The sequence below is a fragment of the Ictalurus punctatus genome, chromosome 18, assembly GCF_001660625.3.
Source record: "Ictalurus punctatus breed USDA103 chromosome 18, Coco_2.0, whole genome shotgun sequence".
Classification (NCBI taxonomy): domain Eukaryota; kingdom Metazoa; phylum Chordata; class Actinopteri; order Siluriformes; family Ictaluridae; genus Ictalurus; species Ictalurus punctatus.
The window spans coordinates 651,661-675,819 of NC_030433.2; the positions used below are offsets into that span (position 1 = coordinate 651,661).

A 24,159-nucleotide genomic window follows, 5' to 3' on the forward strand; every position below is an offset into this window, starting at 1 on the left:
ACACCAATGTCGCATGTGCGACGTACGAGACGTGATGATGAGACAGAACACAGTCGGAAGCCGATGCCTTTCGAGATTCGTTTTCAGTTGAGAAGCGAGTTCTGTTGGAAGGATGTGGCCTCTTGACGCCTCGGGCCCATAATTAGATATACCTCCCCATCAAGATCTGTTTTTGTGTGCTCAATTCACCGCGATCATCTCGATCACCTTTACTGTCTATCGAGTGTGCGTCAGTGAACGTGTACAGTATTATACGAGATGAGAAAGGATTCGGGACCGATGCCGTGTCGTTTTGTTTTACTGCTGAGCAGTTAAGGCATTCAGTTGTTCTCTAACATACGTTAGAAGCTATTGAATAATAGATTATATTGCTTCTTACTCATCTGTAAAGTTTAGCTCGAGAACTTGGGATAGCCGGCTGGCACTGAAGTCAGCCAGAGAGCAACTGGGACAAAGGCTGGAACGTCCTTTTCATCCCGTACTGGTATTCCGGCTCATTGAAGCACGTTATCCTCTTCTATTAAACCCAATAAACAGAAGACTTAATGCTTCAAAACGTTTAAAAAGTCATGATATGACCCCTTTAAGGTCATGTGATCTACATCCCGGGATGAAGGGGGTTGCGTTAATCCGGAGGCTTGTTATGACATGTCTTTATATTATAATTTGAGTGAATATGGCCTCTGAATCGAGGTATTTTATTGGCCCGTGTGGTGTGTGGGGTTGCTAAGGGTGCGTAATAATTAAAGAAATGTTCATGTGACATAGTTTAAAGTTCAACATCTACAATCAATATTTTTTTTATATAGGAACAAAAGCAATTTTTACAAAAGAATTTGCCCAGTAATCTTTTAATAGAATTTAGAATTTTACATTGCACTTGGTACAAAAAAACACAACTATGTAGGTGGTATTGATGGCCCTCAGGAAAAGGGTATGATGATGTCAATATCAGATCATCAAATCACCTACTCGTACTGACTGTATCTTACTTTGTGTGTGTGTGTGTGTGTGTGTGTGTGTGTGTGTGTGTGTGTGTGTGTGCGTGCGCGTGTGTTTGTGCATGCACATGTGTGTGTAGTGCTACTCATGACCAGAGGAGGCATTAAAAGACCAACATCTCACAGAAATGTGCTCACAGTCATACACACAGTTGAGCTGTGACAAAATAATGACGTTACATACTCAGGGAAGAAAGAAACAGAAGAATCTGTCTTCACGGCACACCTACACTATAGTTTTTAGGAGAAGCTTTGGAAAAGCTTCCAAAGTTACTCCAGACTTTGGCTACTTTGATTTGGTGAAAACCTTCTCCCATTGTAATGCAGGTAAACTCCCACTTCCCAAAAAGCATCCCCGCAGGTGGATTTTCTATGCTATATCATCCCTAGGTGTGAATAGGGGTATTCAACACAATCCTCCCACAACAACGGAGAACTCAGCTGAGTTTACGGAGAGCGTGCTGGGTTCAAACACCTGCAATACAACTGGATCCTGGACTTTCTGACTGGGAGACCCCAGTGCATCAGAATCAGCAACTCCACCTCCAACTCCACCTCACTGAACACCGGCGCCCCTCAGGGCTGTGTGCTCAGTCCTCAGGGCTGTGTGCTCAGTCCACTGCTGTTTACCCCGTTGACTCATGACTGTGCTGTGAAGTTCGGTTCCGTTCACATGATCGAGTCTGCTGACGACACTACAGTTATGGGCCTCTTCGGCAACACTGACGAGTCAGCGTACAGGGAGGAGGTGAACCAGCTCGCAGAATGGTGTAGAGACAACAATCTATCTCTTAATGTTGATAAGACTAAAGAGCTGGAGGTCCACTTCAGGAGAACCCGAGTGGACCACTCACCCCTGCACATCAATGGAACAACTGTGGAGAGAGTCAAAAGCTCCAAGTTTCTTGGTGTGCCCATGATCACCAAAAATGTCAAACATAAACATGTTTACGTTTTATATGTCATATGAGTTTGTAATCACACGTGTTTGTGTCATGGTACTCACGTAGGCTCGCTAGTGGAAATTATTAAACACCGAAAAGTGGTTAGACTCTTATATACAAACTGTCTACAGAACCTCAAAACCTTAAAAATCACTCACGTACGTAATCATTAGACAGCTACGAAAACAATAGCAAGCTACTTAAATTTGTAGCCGAAAGCTAACTGAGAGCTCATCCGGCTTTTTTTGTTTTTTTTTAGCCGAGAGTCTCCGTTTCCAGTAACGCAGCATAGTGCGCATCGATGCGCCATGGTTCTTGCGATGAATCGTGGGATGTTTTTAGGGGGCGAACGTTCCAGTGCACGTGAGACAGCCCTTAAAATAGCCGACTCCCTTATCAGCGCCCTGACTACTGAACTAGGGAGCTGGTAGAGACACACCCCGAGTGTGTCCCTGAGATAAGGTCTGGATCTACCGTAACCCTGACCAGGGGAAATCCTTCCCAATATCATTTTACTTTAATGTCCCTTCGTGCTCGATGGTTTTGGTCTTGTGTTCATGTTACTGCCATCAGCGTTTACCCATGAATTTTTTAATAATTTGTTGAGTACCGTGCCCCATGCTCCCTGGGATAGACTCCAGGTTTCCCCGTGACCCTGAAAAGGGTGTAGAAGATGGATGGATGGATGGACTGTTGAGTACACACTGCTTCATGCACGGAATGTCTCTTAGTCTCAGTTCAATGTCTTACGCAATGTAATAAACATTTACAGAGCCATATAAGTGTTCTTAACTTTTCATACTTGTGATAGAAAAGTAATTCTCAAATTTGAGTTGTGCTAGGCTAGATCAGTGTGTGCTGGGCTACTAACGGTCCAGTAAAACAAACAGCGTTAGTTCAAACAGCTTGATTAGTTTGTTCTTTTGCACAGTTCCAGTCCTTTCACGTTGGTCCCGGACCATTCCCGTAGAGAGTAAAAAGTAATAAACATATTCAGTAAAATTACAGAAGGATGATACGGCACAAATGTTGCATTCTGAATAAGTCACTTTTGAATGCTTTGTAATGGAATATATTCAAGACTCCATTTATAAAGGTGTACAGTATATAGAGTGTATATAGTATCGTGTATAGGTGTACAGTATATAGAGTGTATATAGTATCGTGTATAGGTGTACAGTATATAGAGTGTATATAGTATAGTGTATAGGTGTACAGTATATAGAGTGTATATAGTATAGTGTATAGGTGTACAGTATATAGAGTGTATATAGTATAGTGTATAGGTGTACAGTATATAGAGTGTATATAGTATAGTGTATAGGTGTACAGTATATAGAGTGTATATAGTATAGTATATAGGTGTACAGTATATAGAGTGTATATAGTATCGTGTATAGGTGTACAGTATATAGAGTGTATATAGTATAGTATATAGGTGTACAGTATATAGAGTGTATATAGTATCGTGTATAGGTGTACAGTATATAGAGTGTATATAGTTTAGTGTATAGGTGTACAGTATATAGAGTGTATATAGTATAGTGTATAGGTGTACAGTATATAGAGTGTATATAGTTTAGTGTATAGGTGTACAGTATATAGAGTGTATATAGTATCGTGTATAGGTGTACAGTATATAGAGTGTATATAGTATAGTGTATAGGTGTACAGTATATAGAGTGTATATAGTATAGTGTATAGGTGTACAGTATATAGAGTGTATATAGTATAGTGTATAGGTGTACAGTATATAGAGTGTATATAGTATAGTATATAGGTGTACAGTATATAGAGTGTATATAGTATCGTGTATAGGTGTACAGTATATAGAGTGTATATAGTATAGTATATAGGTGTACAGTATATAGAGTGTATATAGTATCGTGTATAGGTGTACAGTATATAGAGTGTATATAGTTTAGTGTATAGGTGTACAGTATATAGAGTGTATATAGTATAGTGTATAGGTGTACAGTATATAGAGTGTATATAGTTTAGTGTATAGGTGTACAGTATATAGAGTGTATATAGTATCGTGTATAGGTGTACAGTATATAGAGTGTATATAGTTTAGTGTATAGGTGTACAGTATATAGAGTGTATATAGTATCGTGTATAGGTGTACAGTATATAGAGTGTATATAGTTTTGTGTATAGGTGTATTCAGTACCATCAGTAAAGAGTGCAGAGGGGACCACTGGACATACCGTAGCTTACACAAGTGTGTGACTCACAACGTATTAATATGGATTAATATAATACCACAGGAAGAAGCCTACACACACACACACGCACACACACACACACACACACACGCACACACGCACGCACGCACGCACACAGACCTGTATGAAAAGATTTCCTCGGAACATCAGAAAGAGGTTTCCTGTTTTGTCACCTTAGAAAAAGCTCCTCACAGTCCTCATTGTGTGTGTGTGTGTGTGTGTGTGTGTGTGTGTGTGTGTGTGTGTGTGTGTGCGTGTGTGTGCTCTGTGTTTTTGATTCTAGTGCTTGTAGGCAATTTATTTTTAAATTGCAAGGACAAATATTAGTGCGAAATGCTCAAACGCTAGTGTGTGTTTCAGTAACACAGCCTCTTTGTGTTATGGAATGTACTAGAACAATGCTACTGTAAACTCTTAGGCCAGACACACACACACACACACACACACACACACACACACACACACACTCATGACAAGACCTTTGCTTACACACAGCTCTTTCATTCATTTTCTCTCCCACCCAAGACAAGGCATTTTCAGTCCTTGTGTGTAACACACACACTCACACACACACACACACACACACACACACACACACACACACACACACAATCATAATGTGCTTTTGTTCTTCTTTACAGCTCTTATACACACTTGTAAAGTCAAGTTTATGACTGGAATTTACTGTTTGTACGTCTGTAATTACATCTGTCATTTTTATTTCAGGGTTATTTCCTATAACGGTCACGCTTATATCTAATGACCGGGGGGGGTCTTTTAGTCAAATTTCACCGTTCACTTTCAAAACCTTTCTGGGTAAAAAACAGCTACATGAGCAGTGATATAATCAGGGCGTGACGGTGGAATCATCCAGTCAGGTTTTCATTTACAAATCAAAACCAGTTATGGAAACCAATGAAAATCAGGGACCAGTTACTGTGAAGAAGTATGCACGGCATCATGGGAGGCTGGAAAAATATACAGTCATGTATATCGGTTTTCACATTGTAGCTCTGAGAAAGCTGAAATCCGCAAAACCCGTCTGCATGTGTTCGGCAAAACAGTTTCAACTTAGTATAAATATGAAGACATTTCTTACAAACATCAGCCACCATCGCACACTGGGAACAGCTGTTCACCTTTGAGTTACACACACACACACACACACACACACACACACACACACACACCACAGTTGGCCGGTAAAATACATATTTATAGAAGCGCATGTTTCCAGGAATGCAGGACTGACAGTTTAGCGAATGCGTTATCTGTAAGAGTGTGTGTGTGGCTTGTGGCAGAAAAGCAGTGTACATGAGTGCATGAAGCTGAAACTGACATTCATGTGTTAGTGTTAAATTCATTCACTCATATTCAGTAAACACATCCTGATCAGGGCCACGGTGGAGCTGGAGCATAGCCCTGGAACGCTAGGCACGAGGTGGGAATACACAGCAGTTCATCTCAGGACACCACACACACGCACACACTCACACACACTCGCACACACTCGTTCGATCCTAGGGTCAGTTTAGAGTCACCAATCCACCGAGAACCTGTTTAATTTGAGGGTTTTATTGACTTAAGTTCAACTAAAACAACAATAACTTTGGCAAAACTGACTATTATTACCACGAGCATTACATAGCTACCGTGTTTAGAAATGATGACATGGACAGGTATGAAAGCGCGAGTTCAACAACCCGAACCAGCAGCACTACACAGCTTTATCAGCTCTATACAGCAAGGGAGACATTTATCAGCTCGCTTCATCTTCGCTGATTTTATGCAAGTGTCAGAATTCTGGCAAATCCAAAAAAGTGAAATAAAGCAAAAATGGGGCAAATAAAGGAGACGTGGAATGTACGAGCTGTACAAGAAATTACCCAGCATGCACTTTAGGAGCAGGTGATGTAATCAAACACTTTTAGGTGTTGTCTGTTTAATCTGCCTGATATTGATCTTCACATTACATCAGGTGAATTATAAGCTCCCTGTTTACTTTTTAAGCAACGTGTTAACATTTTCTGTTAACGTTTACAGCACCACACCATAACAGCACTAAACAGACCTAAATGTGAACACAGTGTCTTGTTTGTTTATTTAAAAAAAAAAATGTTAAGAACTAATTGAATGTCATGTTTTGCAGAATGTATATGTGAGTATATGTGAGAATGTGTACACTGCTACAAGGTAATACAAAAACTGCACACACACACACACACACACACACACACACACACACACACACACACACACATTTTTGTAATTATAACATTTTGGGGTCCGTAGTCCCACCCATGTGTTGTGGGGACACCACTTTCCTGAGGTCCTACAGATGTGAAAAAAATCAGGCACGTATAATTTAAGCCTGAGAAAACAAATATCACAAAATTTCTGTGCTTGGTTTTTTCACACCTAATGGGGACATAACAAGAACTCATCATTAATGGGGACCTAATTTGCATACACAGCAAATTAGCTGGTTTTCATGCCACACACACACACACACACACCTTATCAGTGCTTGTTTTACCGTCCATAAAATGTTCTCAAACTAAAGTTAATTATATTTATAACTGGCAAGTGCTTAAGATATCTGAGAATTATTTCAGGATGACATTTTTTGTTTTTCATCAACTTCAAAGCTGATTAACTTAAAAATGTATTTATTACTCTGATAGATTAAAAGTGACTATCACTCACTTTTATACACTCATAACTACTCAGCCAAGTGAGGAACAGAATATAGTTGTACTCTACTGCATCACTTCATAATTGTGTATTACAGGCCTACATTCCTTATAATTCCCTATAGATATTTTTATCTGAATCTATGACTCTTTGGGATAGCGGTATTATTTACTGGAGGAAGTGTTGGTGATGGAAACTGGGTCATCCTGCGTGATAAACCCACAAACACATATGAAAAGACACAGAGATTGTTGTTCATTAGATCTATTTTTGTTATAGACCACTCACCAACACACAGGCCTCTTCCTGTTTGTTAATTTAACACAAATGTATAAATAATGCATGTTTATTTGCCTAAGCCCCGTTTCTGGGGTCCATGATGTACATCACTGACTGTATTACGTTTGTAAAATCACATTACAGTCAACTAGTGTTAATGCTGTTAAGGGTGTTATTTAGTTATCATAGTGTCTAACCGTGTTCTTAATGAAATACTTGACATACATTTGAAGATCTATATTAGGGTGAGCGTAAAGTTCAGGAATAACCGGTCAGTGGGGACGCGTCTGCTGCCAACACGTCTACTCCTTCTTGTTACTAATTTATATGCCTCAAATACCCTTAAATATATATTTCAAACAGAACTTTAGCTATTAAAGAAAAACTATTTCAGACATTTGACCTTGCTATGACCTTGATCTTGTTTGGATCAATTCCGGAATGTAATCGATTCACCCTCAGGTTACGATGATAATTCCATATAAATTCTACAAAAATTCAACCATACGTTCTTGAGCTATTGCGCTAACGACACTCTCTCTCTCTCTCACACACACACACACACACACACACACACACACACACACATGTGTTTAGGTGGCAGAGTCATAAAGAGTTCTAATGGCTGGAATAAATTATTATGATAGCATATCTGAACTGCTGTTAAATCTGTGCTGTAATCATAACGGGGTCCTTGCGAATTCTGTTACTCTGGAAGGAGTCCCTTGACGATGAGTTTTCACAAAATACCGCTTTATATCGCCTGTTTTTGCTCTTATCCAAAAATACTTCAAAGAGGCGATTTACAATGGGTTCAGAGATTTTAGACGGCTCTCCGCACGCTCGCACGCACGCAGCTTCATGGAAACTTTTCTGGGCCAGAGAGAAATGTAATGAGGTCAAAGGTTACACAAAGCCTTGAGTGAGAGTGAGATCCTAAATAAAGACTGACCTCTGCTCGTCACTTCAACCTCTCTCTGTGGGAGGGGAACGATAGAGAGAGGGGCGGAGACAGAGAGTAAGTGTAGGACTGCACCATTGTGTTTTTAAACATAATATATTAATCTAACGTGTTTTTAAACCACTCTCCCGTGTTACCCTGCATACACACACATACACACACACACACACACACGCACACACACACACAGATGCACATCCTGCGGGCACACTGTGCACACTGGGCAGTGCAAAACACAAATATGAAAACAAAATCACAAATGAGACAAAACGGAAAAGGTAGGTATATTTTGTGAACGAATTACATACCACTGATTGGACAACAGATCTGTCAATCAAGACGGTAGAGTACATAGTGCATAGTGTAAGTGTATAGTACATCATTTGGGACACAACTTTAGTATTTACTCTCCGAAGCGTGTTTTCGGAACAGGAGCAACGTAATGAGTAAACGAACCCCGCGCCACGCGCAGACCGGCCAATCCATACTGAGATTCATTCACAACGATTTTTATAATCGATTATTTTTGAGTATTTGTTGCGGCTCTACACAAAATATACTTACCTTTTCCGTTTAGTCTGATTCGTTCATGTACATTCGTCCACCGTACAAATCAGACTCAGTTCATTAGCATACTTCATTAAAAAGGAAAAAAGAAAGAAAGAAAGAAAAGAGGAAATTATTGAAGCATTAAGAAAAAATATTTTGAAATATCACTAATAACACTAATCTACCTGTGTAGAGTGGAAACCACATCATGAATGTGGAAAGCCACTGACTTTACATACATCTGACCAAACCCAAACACCCAATACCAAACATGTGCACATATCTGGCAACCATTTAGCAAATCAAAAGCAGCCCTGAGAGTTTAGGGGTATAAGACAATCCACCAACACACACACACACACACACACACACACACACACACACACAAGTGTTAGCTGCAAATCCGAATATCTAGTTTTTCCAGAATGTTCTCTGCATGTGAGAGATATTCAAATAGGCACAGGGTTCTGTGATCACAACTTCTTCCTGTTTCTACCTCTCACTTCCTCCTGTGTGAGCAAACCAACACACACTCACACACACTTCATTTTCAGGCTCATTAAATGATATTTTAGTAGTACTATTACATGATTTTAAATGTATAACGTTAGACCTTGCTCAAAAAATTAGATTTATCAATTATCAGAACTCATAACAGCTAGTAACACCCACACACACACACACACACACACACACACACACACACACACACACACACACACACACCATGTCCCTTCTTTCTCTGTATATCAGACAACACAAACTCAAAACGCTTTTCTCCCATGTGCAAAGGGAAGGCCCACACATTAATACATTAATATATTATGAATGTATTAGTACATAAATGCCTATCAATACGCATCCTTTACAAATTAAAGCTGTGGACGTGAAGATCTTTTACCCTCTCTAGAAGAAAAATGCTAGCTAGCTACATGCGGAAGAACATTGTGTAATGTGGGTCGTGCTGCAGTGCGTGGATTAATCTCACATCGGCACAAGTCACATTCACTGAGAACTGGATTACACAGCAAGACAATGATCCACATCACAGGAGTAAATCCACCTCTGAATGGCTCAAAAAATGCTACATTAAAGTTCTGGAGTGGCCTAGACAAAGTTCTGACTTGAACCAAGTGAGATGCTGTGGCAGGGCCGTAACGCGGGCAGTTCATGCTCGAAAACCCTCCAGTTATCGGAAGCGCTTGGTGGCAGTTATCGCTGCTAGAGGTGGAACGACCAGATTTAAAGTTTAAAGGGGCAATTAGTTTTTCACATGGTGAGAAGAGTTGGATGATCTTTTTCTGCTTCAGTAAAAAAAAAAAAAAATGAAGGAAGCCCTAAATCTGGGGCATGACGATAAGCGTACTCCTGCTGATGTATGACGTACGAGTACAAAATACAAGCCGATTTCAAACAGACGCTCCTGGAACAGCTCTATTCTACTGAATTCTACTGACTTGATGATCTTTTTATCAATAGACATTTTCACAAAGCAGCTAAATAGAAGTCCGGATATAAATGTAGGTCCCTGATGAACGAGAAAAAACCTTGAGAGCAACCAGCCTCGAAAGGGAACCCATCCTCTCCTGCACGACACGGGTGGGCATGGAAATCATGTTTATCATACAGTTACCGATCGTCACAGTAAAACTGTATTTTACTCAACAAGCAGGAGTTTTTTGAAACAAAAATTTACACATGACTGTAGCTTAATATAAGTATATTTATAATTGAATAATAATAACTACATTTCCTTATAGCGTCACTGTAGCTACTGAATTATTCACAGTAGTTACTGAATATGTCAGGTACGATGAATAACAGAATAATAAGTTAAGAGTTAAAATAGTTAAAGTAACATTTCCACTAATCCAACACAAGCGCATGTCTCAAACCACACGTTTATTTTGGTGACCGATGGTAAACAAATGCGGCAAGGAATCAAGGAACACGGGCACACGTTATCCAAAGCGAACAGCTGCTATATCCTCAATCTCTGAAACGTTAAGAACATGTACACAGTGACCGTATAAGCTAGGCTACAAGCTAATGGCTATCAATCACAATAAATACTGAATACAAAACAGAACTAGGCAGAGACAGAGTTGGATGGTGGAGTTAGAATTCTTAGTGAGAATTGAAAAAGGGAGACTTTAGAAAAACATGAAACAATTTTTTCAATTAGTTTTGATATGTACTGAGAAGAAAGCAGACGAATTAAATTATTCTTCAGAAATGTAGTGCGTAAAAGTAAAAAATGCACAGCTAAAGTACAGTAAAAGTACCAGTACTACTTTATTCCCTACTTCTGGGAACGACAGCTTAATATCTTTGCACTTTCTGTGCTACGACTATTGACTCATCGTTTAAATCCGTTCCGCTAACGTTTAGCTACAAATTTCCTGTTACCCTCAGTTAGCGTGAGGCTAAGCTATTGCTCCCATAGTGTTAGGCTGGCATTAGCGTATCTATGATTAGCACAGACCAAACTATTTGGTCGAGTTCCCATGGCTACATGACCAACATGGCCACACGTGTGCATGTACGCCTGTTTGTAAATTCACACTGTGGTTTCTATAGCAACCTGGTGACTTTTTCTTTTCTCGGGTTGAGTCAAAGCAAAACTCTGAAATAAGGAAGTCATAACAGAGAAATGTGGAATTAAGCAATGCGAGACTAGCATCGGAGCTTTCGTGCTTTTCACCCGCCGTCTTCACGTTCCTGTGTACTCATGTATGAATATGGCTCACACACACACACACACACACCAGAGGTGTAGGCTTTAATTATATGCATATATAATTATATGCACCGTGCACATTTTAAAAAATCAGGTGATTAATCGGTTATCCGCAGGTACTGCAAAACTGATCGGTATCTGTAAAATTCATTATCGGTCGACCTCTCCATCACATACTGCAGCTCTTATCATTCTCAAATCTCATGCAATACACTCTGTGTGTGTGTGTGTGTGTGTGTGACAGCTAATAGGTTAGAGTTCAGGTAAGTACTTCCTCAAGTGGCTTGGTCACTTCCTCTGCTAATATGTAAAAAGAATAGCTTGTAAAAGCAGCACCTCTCACTCTCATATATACACACACACACACACACACACACACACTAGCTCAAGTTACAAGCCTCAGTCTTCCCCTAGCAGAAGTTAGTGTGTGCGTGCTTGTCATTTCAGTCTATATTCAGTGTGTATGTGGCATGTTAAAGGTTTCAGTCGTCTGCGTGTAGTGTTTCACTTCTGAATGGCTACAATTAAACAATTACACTAGGAGAACAGATCAAATAAAATCAAACGGCTTCAATTATTCAAAGACTATTTAAATGAAAACAGACACCAGTATATTTTGAAGCTTCTGCTGAGCATTTTATGAAACTGGACTACTCGCTAATAAGTTTTCCTACTGCGATCCCACTTCGGATTGTGTTCTACATGTGTGTGTGTGTGTGTGTGTGTGTGTGTGTGTGTGTGTGTAAAGCGTATTTCCCGAGTTATGTTTAAACGGCTATCACGGTCTAATTACAAATGCGTCTCTATTTTCATGAACAGTTCATGAGTGCGGTCACATGACTTGCGAATGCTGGAGTCTAAGCCGTTTGAACGGCTAGGCCAGGTTTAGATCAAAACAGAACTGTTCTCACACGCGCTCTGTTCAGCTCATACACGTCTCATATACTGTAATGAGATCCTTAACACACTGCACGTGTGCGAACGTTTCGGGTTCACGTACTAACGGAACCGACGTCTGGTATTAGCAAGTAACACATTGTGCGCTCTTTCGTTTCTGCAAACGAGTAACAGATTTTCTCGTGGATATTTTGTGCTGCATTCAGTAAATCTACATAAACATACACGTGTACATTGTAGGAATGTAGAGCAGGCAGAGCGAACCCTACATTCACTATCGCAAGGAGCACGCAGCACTTCAGCTGAGATGTTCTCCATTCAATGTCAAGTAGATACGCTGCAGTAGAGTAATAAATCTAAACAACCGGCCGGAACGATCTTTCAGACCGCTGCAATGGCACGTGTTTCAACATTTCTTCAGTTCCTCACTCGCAGCTTTAATTCATCAGTTACTTCCCATTTAATCTTGTGCTATCACGTACAACCTCTCATCGAGCGTAAATACGTATAGAGACATCATGAAGACCCTAACCCTAACCCTGAGACCGCTGGTGCACCTGGTCGGTTAAGAGTTAATACAGACCGCTGGCTTGGTCAGTAAAGCTAGCATGATGCCTAGCGTGCAACGTAAACATGACTGCCACTTTTCCACTAATCAGTGCATCATTTATTTTGTGTTTAATTCGTTAGCTTTAGCTCGTTCATTTAGTCTACTAGTGTTTAGGATTTTAGGAGCAAAATAGTCTCAGTGTACTTTAAATAGTTTATTAAAATAAACGTTATTTTCTTTCACACTGTACCTGTATCAAATTCTGTCACCTATAGTGAGTCATTTTAAATATGAATAACATGACACTGTAATCAATAAATAAATAAATACATATATACATACATACAATTATAATACAATACAACTGTGTGCATCCAGAAAGAAGTTTAACCATATGAATGGTTAGCTTACGTCCAATATCACTGGCAGTTAGGTACAATTAATTACTATATATGTGTGTGTGTGTGTGTGTGTGTGTGTGTGTGTGTGTGTATATATGTAATAAAATAAGTGAGAACTGTGATCATGAGGATTGCTGAAGCATTTCTAGTGCAAACTGAGTACACTGTTTTTATTTTTTTATATATATTTTAAATGGGTCATTTCCTTAGATCTTCAGAACTGTAACCGGGTACAAGTCACCAACGGATTAATAGTGTTATGACCTGGCAATTATAATCACACACTCACCTTCAGCTGTAGTTCTTTAATTAGCGTCTCCGGTTTTCCGTAATCCATGTCAGGTGAAAATTAAACTGTTATATATCGTTGACGCTACACTTCTTGTTCTTCTTCTTCTTTTTTTTTTTTTACAGTGTACAGACTGTACAGTAGTAGACACGGTCAGACAAGACACACACTGACAGCTGAGATCTGTCCTTCTCTGTGCAACGCTCCACTCACTTGGCAGTATCTGTAAGTGTGTGTGTGAGTGTGAGTGTGTGTTTGTGTGTGTGTGTGTGTGTGTGTGTGTGTGTGTGTGTGTGTGTGTGTGTTGGTTTTTCCCATTCCCACTTTCAGATCTAATTCTCACTTAAGGTTCTCTCCCAGTCACACACACACACACACACACACACACACACACACACACACACACCGAAGTGCAATACACTATGAAAGGTTATCTACTGTTTCATGAAGTGCTGTTTAATTGTCTTATTTCCTGATTCTGAACACCACAAAACAATACCCGTTCATGCCCCAGCATGGTCACATACCTATTAGAAAAGGGAACTTTACCATCTCTGATGGATCTCCTGCAGTCATTACCGATAGAATGAGACTTAAAGTTGATTTAAGACACATCATGCTAAAATGCTAAAGATCAAAACAATGTACGTGTATTCGCTGTGTGTAAACGAAGACGTCCACCGAGTCCAAGTTTTCCCAGCAGAGAGTGCCACAATGCAAAAATAATACTCAAGTAGACAATGTTAGCTCATGCCAGTTGTTATTATCTGTACCATCTATGTTCACATAGATACACTATATGGCCAAAAGTATGTGGACACCTGACCATGACCCCTATGTGCGCTTGTTGAACATCCTATTCCAAAGGAATGGCATTAACATGGACTTAGTCCCTCTGTACTGTTATAATAACCTCTCTTTAATAAAAGCTTTCCACTACATTTTGGGAGTGAGTTGTGGAGATTCGTTCTCATTCAGCCATAAGAGCATTAGTGAGGCTGGGCACTGATGCATTGTGAGGAGGCCTGGTGTTGGTGATCCAGCTCATCCCAAAGATGCTTAGTGGGGTAGAGGTCATTTTTTCTCTGTTCTCTGAGCTAGAACTTGAGTTCTTCCACTTCAACCTCGGCAAATCATGTCTTTCTGGACCTCGCTTTGTGCACAGTGGCGTTGCCATGCTGGGACATGTTTGGGCCGCTTAGTCCCAGTGAAGGGAAATTGTAACGGTACAGTATACAAAGACATTCTGCAAAATCTGTGGTGGCAAAAGTTTGGGGAAAGCCCACATATGGGGGTCATGGTCAGGTCTCCACATACTTATGACCATAACGTGTATATAGCGTACACTGTATATCTTTCATCTTAAATGAAACTGACTACACAAAATTCATGAATGTGGATATGTTTACGGCGATATCTTTAGACTGAAATTGAGAGAAAGTTGCCTGCCTGTATAAATAGAGAACAGCTAATAGAATCATAATCCCAACTATTGCGCTGGCGGCACTGAAAGCTAATCACAGACGCGCTAATCGTGAGCATAACGACGCTCCTTCTCGTGTGATATTGCTTATCTGAAGCAGTGAGAATGAGAAGATTCCACAACATTTATTTATTATTTTAACGAGGTGATGGATGTATCCGTATAATACAACACTTAGGGAAAAACTTAAGCCTTAAATTGTAAAACCAAAATATTTGCTTAAATGTTTTTCACCACTTCCTTCAACCCTTATGTGACGGTGTGTACCTTGCATGCTAACGGTAGTAAAACCGTAAGTTCAACCATACTGTAATGTGCGAAACTGCTGATTTGAACACAGCTGTCCCCGTGAATTAAGTAAGCATTGTTATGTCTAAACTCAAATGGAGTCTCAATAAGTTTTCTATACTACTCCAGTCCACTAACACTGCTGAGAAGCTAAATTTAAAGTAAATGCTAACTAGCACTCTGGAGCAGTAGGAAACTTGGTGCCGTTTACAGAGATCACAGAGTTTATAAATACGTCTCGTTTATCATTCATGTCCATGTTGTTATCGATCGCGTATCATTTACACCACGAAACTCGCCTCAGGGATCTTTCACCGGCGCTCACACCAGGATGTTTCCTCGTTAGCTACTCGCTCGGGCAACCGACGTTGTGCTAGGCTAATTCAGATTTGCATAGACAACACCGAACTTTATTGTTTCCCCAAACCTCGGAAGTGTTCATTTGGTTTGCACACAGTCTTGATTGGGTTCCACGTTATCAGTCGGATGCAGATACTACCGTGAAATACAAAAACTTCAGTTCTATGAGATGAAAGGCTAGCATTTTGGGATTCATTTCTTTTTGTATTATTATTGTTATTATTGATTATTTATTACTTTCATTTCAGACAAATTGGGAACTCTTAGAAGATATCTGTTTGAAGCTACCGTCTGAACGAGAGCTTTAATCTAGGTAGCACGCAAATGACTTGAAATGATCAAATAATTTGCTGAAATAAAATTACTTTTGCCCTACACTGGCTACAACACTGAACTAAACAATTGTGATGTTTATTTCAGCTCGCGCCATGCATTCATACATGGGAAGACAGTGGGCGGGAGGTCAGTAGGTTTTCTCCCATCAGGCTTTGCAAGTGAGAGATAAACAAATGAAAAAGTCCATAACTGTCAGCTTGAATAATCTTCCTGTATCTGACCCTGTCAATGATCCCACTTATACCTGACAGCTGTTGGGACCGAATAAGAATACCGTAGTTATTTACTTCCATTAATCACATTCATTACTCTCAAAACAGACTGGCTAAACACACACACACACACACACACACACACACACCAAGGCTATCTAAATGAATTTCACGGTTGGAATGTGATTCATAATTCCAGTTTAACAGGGCTGTCATGATACCAAGACATTTATTTGATATTGATACTGAAATTTAGTATCATGGGTTTATATACAAGCATTACTGATTGATTGATTGATTGATTAATTGGTTGACTGATTTATTGATTGATTGACACAATTAAATATTCCCATTCATTCACCTTCAGTAAACCTTTCATCCCTGTAAATAAATATGTGTCAGAGCCGCTCATTGGTCAGAACACAGGAGGCAAGTTGCTGTTTTTCGAGTTAGAACATTAAGAATTATTGTCAAGCTGCACCATCATGAAGCTAGAGCTGCTCAAGAGACAAGGAACTAACAGGGAGCTAACTGAGATATCACACATACACTTTTCTCCTTGTTTATCTCCATCTCTGTTCTGAACACCAGTCTTTTATGTTCATTTACAGTATGGCCACTCAAACATTGTATGGTCATGATATAGCCGACACTATATGGACGAAAGAATGTGGACACCTGACCAATCACACCCATATGTGTTCTGGAACATGCCCTTCCAGATTTAGTCCCCCCTTTTTGCTGTTATAATAACCTCCACTCTTCCACTGTATTTTGGAGCATCGCTGTAGGGATTTGCTCCTTCGGCCTCAAGAGCATTAGGTGAGGTCATGCAGCGATGGTGGGCAAGAAGGCCTTGCATGCAGTCAGCGTTCCAATTCATCCCGAAACTGATCAGTGGAGATGAGGCAGGGATCTGTGCAGGCCACTCACGTTCTCACATGCCAACCTCGTGTTTATAAACCTCGCTTTGTGCACAGGGGCACTGTCATGCTGGAACTCTTCGTTCTAGTGAAGGGAAATTGTAATTCTACAGCATACGAGAGACATGTTGTGTTTCCAACGTTGCAGCAGTTTAGAGAAGACTCATATATGGATGTAAAGGTACACAAATGTTTTTAGATAGTGATCAAAGTGGTCACTCTCTTCCTGTAGCTGACCTTAAATAGACTTCTACTGGGTCTATAGTGCACTGTGTATGTTCTCCAGGACCAGCAGTGAAGACATCTCACTGTGATCAGCTAATGATGTGACCAAGTTTCTCAAATCGTCAACTGTCCAGTCTTAAGTCTGTGCCAACTGTAGCTTTAGATTCCTGTTCTTGTTTGGCAGGAGTGGAACCTGATGTGGTCTCCTGCTGTTGTAGTCCATCTGCTTCAAGGTTCAGCCTGGTGTACGTTCTGAAGTGCTTTTCTGCTCACCACGGTTGTAAAGAGTGGTTATTTGAGTTACCATAGCCTTCCTGAACCAGTCTAGCCATTCTCCTCTGACCTCTCTCGACAAGAACTTCTGGATGTTTTGTTGTTGTACCATTCTGTGTAATCTCTAGAGACCGCTGTGCCTGAAAATCCCAGGAGATCAGCAGTTTCTGAAATACTCAACCCACCCTGTCTGACACCAACAACCACACCACGGTTAAAGTTGCTGAAATCACATTTTTGCCCACTCGGATGTTTTAGGTGAACATTAACTGAAGCTCTTGACCTGTATCTGCATGATTTTATGCACACAGTGGAAATTCACTCGGGCTTTAGTTATTTAAATAAAGGAGAAACAACTATACAGGGTGACAAGATGCCAGAAACGCAAGAGATAGGCACCAAAGGTGGCGCATCCCGGACGTGATGACACATCCTGTCACAACACTAACTTCCTGTAAGTCAGAATTAGTCAGAGAAGGGGGGGGGGGGGGGGGGGGGGTGTTAAAAAGGACGGTCAAAAGAGAGAAAGAAGGCTCTTAGTCATGTGAAGACACACTCTCTTCAGTTTGTATTAAACCCATCATATTTCACAAGCTAATGCTAACTAATGCGATACTAGGTGTAATCTCCCTGCAGAAGGACCAAATTTTCCACTGGTGCTTCTGAAAGGAGAAAAATGACATAAGCACTGAATCATGAGGGGTTTGGAGTTCACCTTCCAACTTTCCAACACACACTCACACCATTGTAATTCTATCTTTGTGGGGGTTTTCCCACTGCCATGTGTATCATCATAACCAAATAAATAAATAAATACATAAATAATTCTCTCCTAACCTTAACCTGAAACTTTTGACTCGCGGTATTCAGCAAGACTCATGTCTGAGTGGAAGGTCTGCATGAAATGGTGTCTTCTGAAGCGCCTTCGCTGTTCTACATATCCAATAATCCCGTGCGTCAGAAAACACAGGGGAGACATGGGTAATTATCTTTAACGTAAGATTTTATATTTAGCCAGAAATGGCTAGTGGAGTCGAAGAATATTTGTTCCATTTTCTCCAACGGACTTAAGAGTTAGTGATCACGAGGTAACGTCATAGCTGTCCAAACGCTGCCATAGAAGACAGCTGATCTGTTAGACGGACCTCCAGAACAGAACCGGCAATAAGACAGCTGATCTGTTAGACGGACCTCCAGAACAGAACCGGCAATAAGACAGGCCACTGACCACAAACATTTTTTTAAAATGCTTTCTCAACCGTGAGGCAATTATTCTAACATTAAAATGAATATAAATATTTAATACAGGCGACTTTTATATGTTTACTTTTGTAATTTGTACTGTGTGGGAAGCATTGTGTTCAGTCAAGCCTGGCCTGTCTCCATATCCTCTCATGATGAATGGCATGTGTGTTTGTATGGTAACAGATGGTATTGACAGAGCGATGGCAGATCTGGAACAATATCATGTAAATATAGCATGAATATTTAATGATATCCTGACACAACACAAAAAGTACTATAATCGGCTCACGGGCCTGTAGACTAAAACGTTTTGTTGGCATTAAGGGAACGGCCCTCTCCTGGCTCAGGTTTTATTTGACTGATCTTTTGTAGATTTAAATGTTGACTTCTCTACGCATACAAAACTTAGGTGTCCTGCAAGGTTCTGTTTTAGGCCCACTGTTTTTTTTTTATGCAACCTCTGGGTAAAATTATTCATGAACATGGTATTATTTTCCACTGTTATGCTGATGACACAGTTATATGCTTCAGCAAAGCCAGATGAGAGACAGCATTTTAATAAAGTTGAGGAACGTGTAAAGGACATTAGACACTGGATGCTTCTTAACTTCCTTCTACTTAATTCTGAGAAGACAGAAGTGCTCATACTAGGACAACATGCAGCTACTCATTGCGTTACTTCTGTTCCGAAAACACGCTTCAGAGAGTACAGACCAAAGCTGTATCCGAAATGACGTCCTGTACACTTACACTATGCACTATGTACTCTGCCGTCCAGTGCATCAATTTTAGAAGGTAATATCGTCTCGAATTGAACATTAGCGGTTTTTTACTAACCCGAAGTATAAGCCGTTTCCCGGTCGATTGCACATGACGTCAAATGCATGTAATGCGACGCCGCTGGCTTTAGCAGGATACCCAGAGTCAACAAAAATGAGGACATCTGGCATTATTACACTTCCATAAGTGTCTGTGTGTATCTGTGAGGTGTGTGTTTTTTGGTAGGGGAATTCTTGATGAGAAGTTGAATTACATATGGACAATCAAAGAGACACACAGAATGTGTGTGCTTTAGGAGACGCTGCCCATAATCCAGCGTCACACGTCTAACAGTAAATTTATTAGTGCCATTAAAAACCTATCAGAAATGCCTGCAGCAATACAACACACCAAATCAGCAGGAAGTGGTACTTTTCATGTGTGAATTGTGATTCAAAAACCACAAGGCCGCTGCAGTGAGTGGGCCAGGCAGCGTGATAAGACTGAGCAGAGTTTAACTTCATGCAAAGGAGACACAACGCAATAACTACTGGGAGTGAAGGACTTTATTGTCCCTACTGTAAAATAAGTCAGGGTTTTTTCAGATATTCAAAAGATATTCTTTCCTTATCATGCTGGCATCTGTGAGACCGTAAGAACTGCGTGCGCGTAGTAACGTGTGCGGGGAGACTCTGTAATGGAGTGTAAAGTCGAGCTAGGTTTAAGTTTAAAGTCAAACTGTGAATGCTGCCACACCAGTCGAAGCTGAAGTTATCCTTTCAATAACAGGATTTTAGTTTCTGAGCAAATATTTGCTAGTGCTGATAAATGAATGCATCATAAAAATATCCACACAGATCACATGTATAAGATGGTCATTGAACTGTCTTATACACGAGGGTTAGCACAGCGGCTAGCAGTGAACTTCAGTCAAGAACGCTAACTAGCATCCAACTTACACAATGACCGACGTGAGGGTTAGACCCTGGGTTAGACTCTAGGTTAGATCTAGTGTTTAGATATTTAGACACGATTAAGTTTCAGTGCACACACTAAAGTGCGTGTGAGTGTGTGTGTGTGTGTGTGTGTGTGTGTGTGTGTGTTGGGTCAACGCCAGTGGGTATCCACAGCTTGGCAGACTGTGGCTTATATTCATCATGCATGATCCTGGTTTTCTCTGAATAAGTGTGTGTGTGTGTGTGTGTGTGTGTGTGTGTGTGTGTTCAGGGCTCATTCAGCAGAGCCAAAGAATTTCTCACATGCAATTATAAGTTCAAGGGCAAATGGTTCTAAGAATACTTTAAACCCATTTCTAATCATACTCAATTTAATAATCCTAATGTGTATGTATACACACTGCATTTCTCACAGTAACGCTAGGCATACATCAATAACAGGTTATACAGTACAACATACGACACTGAACACACTGGGCACCCCATGTTCCTTTTGGGTGGAGGCTACCAAAGCTGTGTTTGTGCTCCTAGCGTACAGACAGCTGTTCCCTAAAGTTCCTTGTTTTAGCTGAACCCAAAAGCAGCATGGCAGGTGCTATAAAGACAATCCTGTCATTTTGTTTACTGGCTCGATTTTCTGTGAGAGTTTGGTTTGAGAAACATGGTGGAATTGGAAGCCATATTAGACTCCAACGTATCATTTCCAGGTCTCAAATCACGCCGTATAAAGTGTCTTGGCAGAGGAACTGAGTGAGAACTTCAGTGCTTTGGGAAAGGGTTCCACTGTGACCGTGATCAGGATAAAGCAGTGACATGAAGACAAATGAATGATTACTTCTCCCACTGCACACACCCAAAAATACATTTATCCTTCTGTAGATTCTTCTGAGCTTTGCGAACAGGAACACTAATTAAAACTAGCACGATAGGGAATCTTCTGGGAATCTATGCAAATATGACTACAAGTCAAAAACAGTCCAGGAAAATGTTAAATACACGAAAGAAGTTGTTATTAAAACAATTTCTCAGTTATAGGTATTTGTGCAGCCGCCGTGACGACCATCTTCACCTAAACTGCTGTCCGGTGAAGAAAATGATGGAATTGCCTTTGCAAAGACGGAAACATCTGACATTCGCTTCACAATCGGGACACAATCACACGCGGCTCGATGAGAAGGTGAAGAGAGAATAAAATACCCAGCTGTTTCCACGCAGCGTCGCAGTTAGCAGGAATATGAATGAAATTAGCATGCTTGTGGTTAACATCGATATTAGCACTCACGTACGAGCACTCACGGTGTTCTTGCAGTAATTAACATGTAATTTACTTTGTATATTATAAATCAAGATGCATACAGTGGCGACGCTCGTTTCGGCAGGTAAAAATACCTATTAAATGTGGAAGACTAGGGTCAACTTGACACTGGAGTGACTGGTGCGTTATAAAGTTCTTCTCAAGCCCTGTGGATCCTGTGAACAAGTCTGTCCTGATGTCCTCGAGTCTTTCGTCACATGTACTGACCACGGACATGTGGACGTGCAAAGACTGCTGGGATAGGCATGAAATGATTTTGCCTGCCATTCTGACATGCTTTCGCACATGTTAACGAGAACGCGGTTATCCGAAGTCTTGGCATGGTGTGCGTAAAGGTGATCGAATCATCTCGGTGTTTTTGGACTTTTCCTAGCCACTCAGCAACAGGCTAGAGCAAGTACTGCAGCAGCTTTTTAAGTGTTTCTTTCATCAACCCGAAGAACATGTCCTCGTGCCAGGAAGTGATGTAACATTCATCTGTTAGGATTTATGCAAGGCTACTGTGTAAGAACTTGAGTGAAATGTTCCTTTTTGAAATTGATCATGAGTTTATAAAAGATTTTTTTTATATATATATATATATATATATATATATATATATATATATATATATATATATATTTAAAGTGCATCTTTCAATTTTCATGTAAATAGACCCCAAATTTGTGTGGCTCATCATTTTAAATTTGCAGATAAAGACAACAGTTTACAGTTTAGTGTGCTAGTTTACTCAACACTTCTTAGACCTGCTTGGATTTGACACAAATAGGATGCTGACATGCTGCAGAATGTCTGGGTTTAGTTAGAGAGAATAAACTAACCCCTGGAAAACGGACTTCTGCTGAATCGGTGTCATGAGGGTGGTAACGCGCATGCGCACTGCGATCTGCTGGGTTCTCTTCCAGAACATGATTACTGTGTTATAGCTGCTCTGATAATAATGTAATAACAACTCTCTCTCTCTCACACACACACACACACACACACACATGTACAATCATCAGTTTTATCATGTGAACGCGCGGGATACTGCAGCACCCCGGCGGAGGAGAGTCATCCTGCTCTTCCTGCTCCTCCTCCTCCTCCTCCTCATCATCATCATCATCAGAGGTGCAATCGGTACCAGATCACGCGCGAGCGCCTTTCACAGAGCCGATCTCTTTCTAAAACAGACACCTCTAGCCCAGCCCGTTAAAGGCTCAACGGAACCGCACACACAAGACAACACGACGCACGGAATCGCGCGTGTCGTAGATCCGCTCGTGCAGCAGCGCCGCCACAGCGCGAGCGAGCAACGATGCTCGTGAAACCGCTATATCGCCTTCCAGCAGTCATGCGATGTTTAAACAAGCAGGTCGACTTACCCATAATTCAGTGCCCCAGCTCATGGTTTCAGTAATCCGGGGTTCTGACACGGAGCGCTTTCAGCTTCTAGAAGCACGCGAGCAGGAAAATAGGTTCTGTGTGCGTTCCAGAGCGCGCGCTACTATGTGGGTGGGTGCGCTCGCGCTCTCTCTCTTTCTCTCTCTCTAGCTTCTGGTTCTTAGCGTCCCCTCCCCCCGCCTCTCTCTCTTCTGCTCTCTCCTCTCTCTGTGTGTGTGTGTGTGTGTGTGTGTGTGTGTGTAAAAGCACTAACCCCCTACCTCAGAAAGGATTGGAGCCTCATATGCAGAGGCCGAATAATCCCACATGTCCCCCTACTCCCTATATATATATATATATATATATATATATATATATATATATATATATATATATATATATATATATACACACACACACACACACACACACACACGTGCACTGCTTAATGGCAAGGCCAGATTATCCATATATGGGATTGGGCGAGGGCCCTGGGGCACCAAATATTTAATATAATGATTGGACCTTTAAAATATTTGTCATATATACACACATATTTAATTTACTGGAAGTGATGCAAACAGATACAAAAGTAGTTAATACAAGTTAATACAACATATAGAGATAATATAAAATATATAGTCTAGGTCAGGTTGCACCACAGTGTTAATCTGCTTAATGGAAGAAAATAATATGGACAGACACTGCATAGGGCAAGAGTATAGTAGGGAGCAAAAGTTTGCTTTTATCTACCTTGCTTTCATTTTAATCCTTTCCTCGCAAAAAAAAAAGAGATCTGCTATAAAACAGTACATGTGCCTATAGAAAACCTGCAACACGGCCTGAAAATTACACCAATGAAGTAAAAATCTGTAGTCATGTCGAAGTC

At 40.6% G+C, this 24,159-nt stretch overlaps 1 protein-coding gene across 20 annotated transcripts in view; it reads right to left on the reverse strand.

Moving 5' to 3' along the window:
* The window catches only part of LOC108278914 (formin-binding protein 1), a 65,442-nt gene extending 42,006 nt beyond the window's left edge, over window positions 1–23,436 (reverse strand). For 2 of the 20 annotated variants that reach the window (XM_053687656.1, XM_053687654.1), the window contains exon 1: window positions 13,534–14,427. In XM_053687656.1, coding sequence (XP_053543631.1) covers window positions 13,534–13,581 — 48 coding nt within the window. In that variant the 5' untranslated portion in view covers window positions 13,582–14,427. Of the gene's footprint in view, window positions 1–13,533; window positions 14,430–23,272 lie in introns of those variants that run through there. The other 18 variants (XM_053687659.1, XM_053687658.1, XM_053687662.1 and 15 more) reach the window with 14 other exon arrangements.
* Window positions 23,437–24,159: the final 723 nt, after the last annotated feature.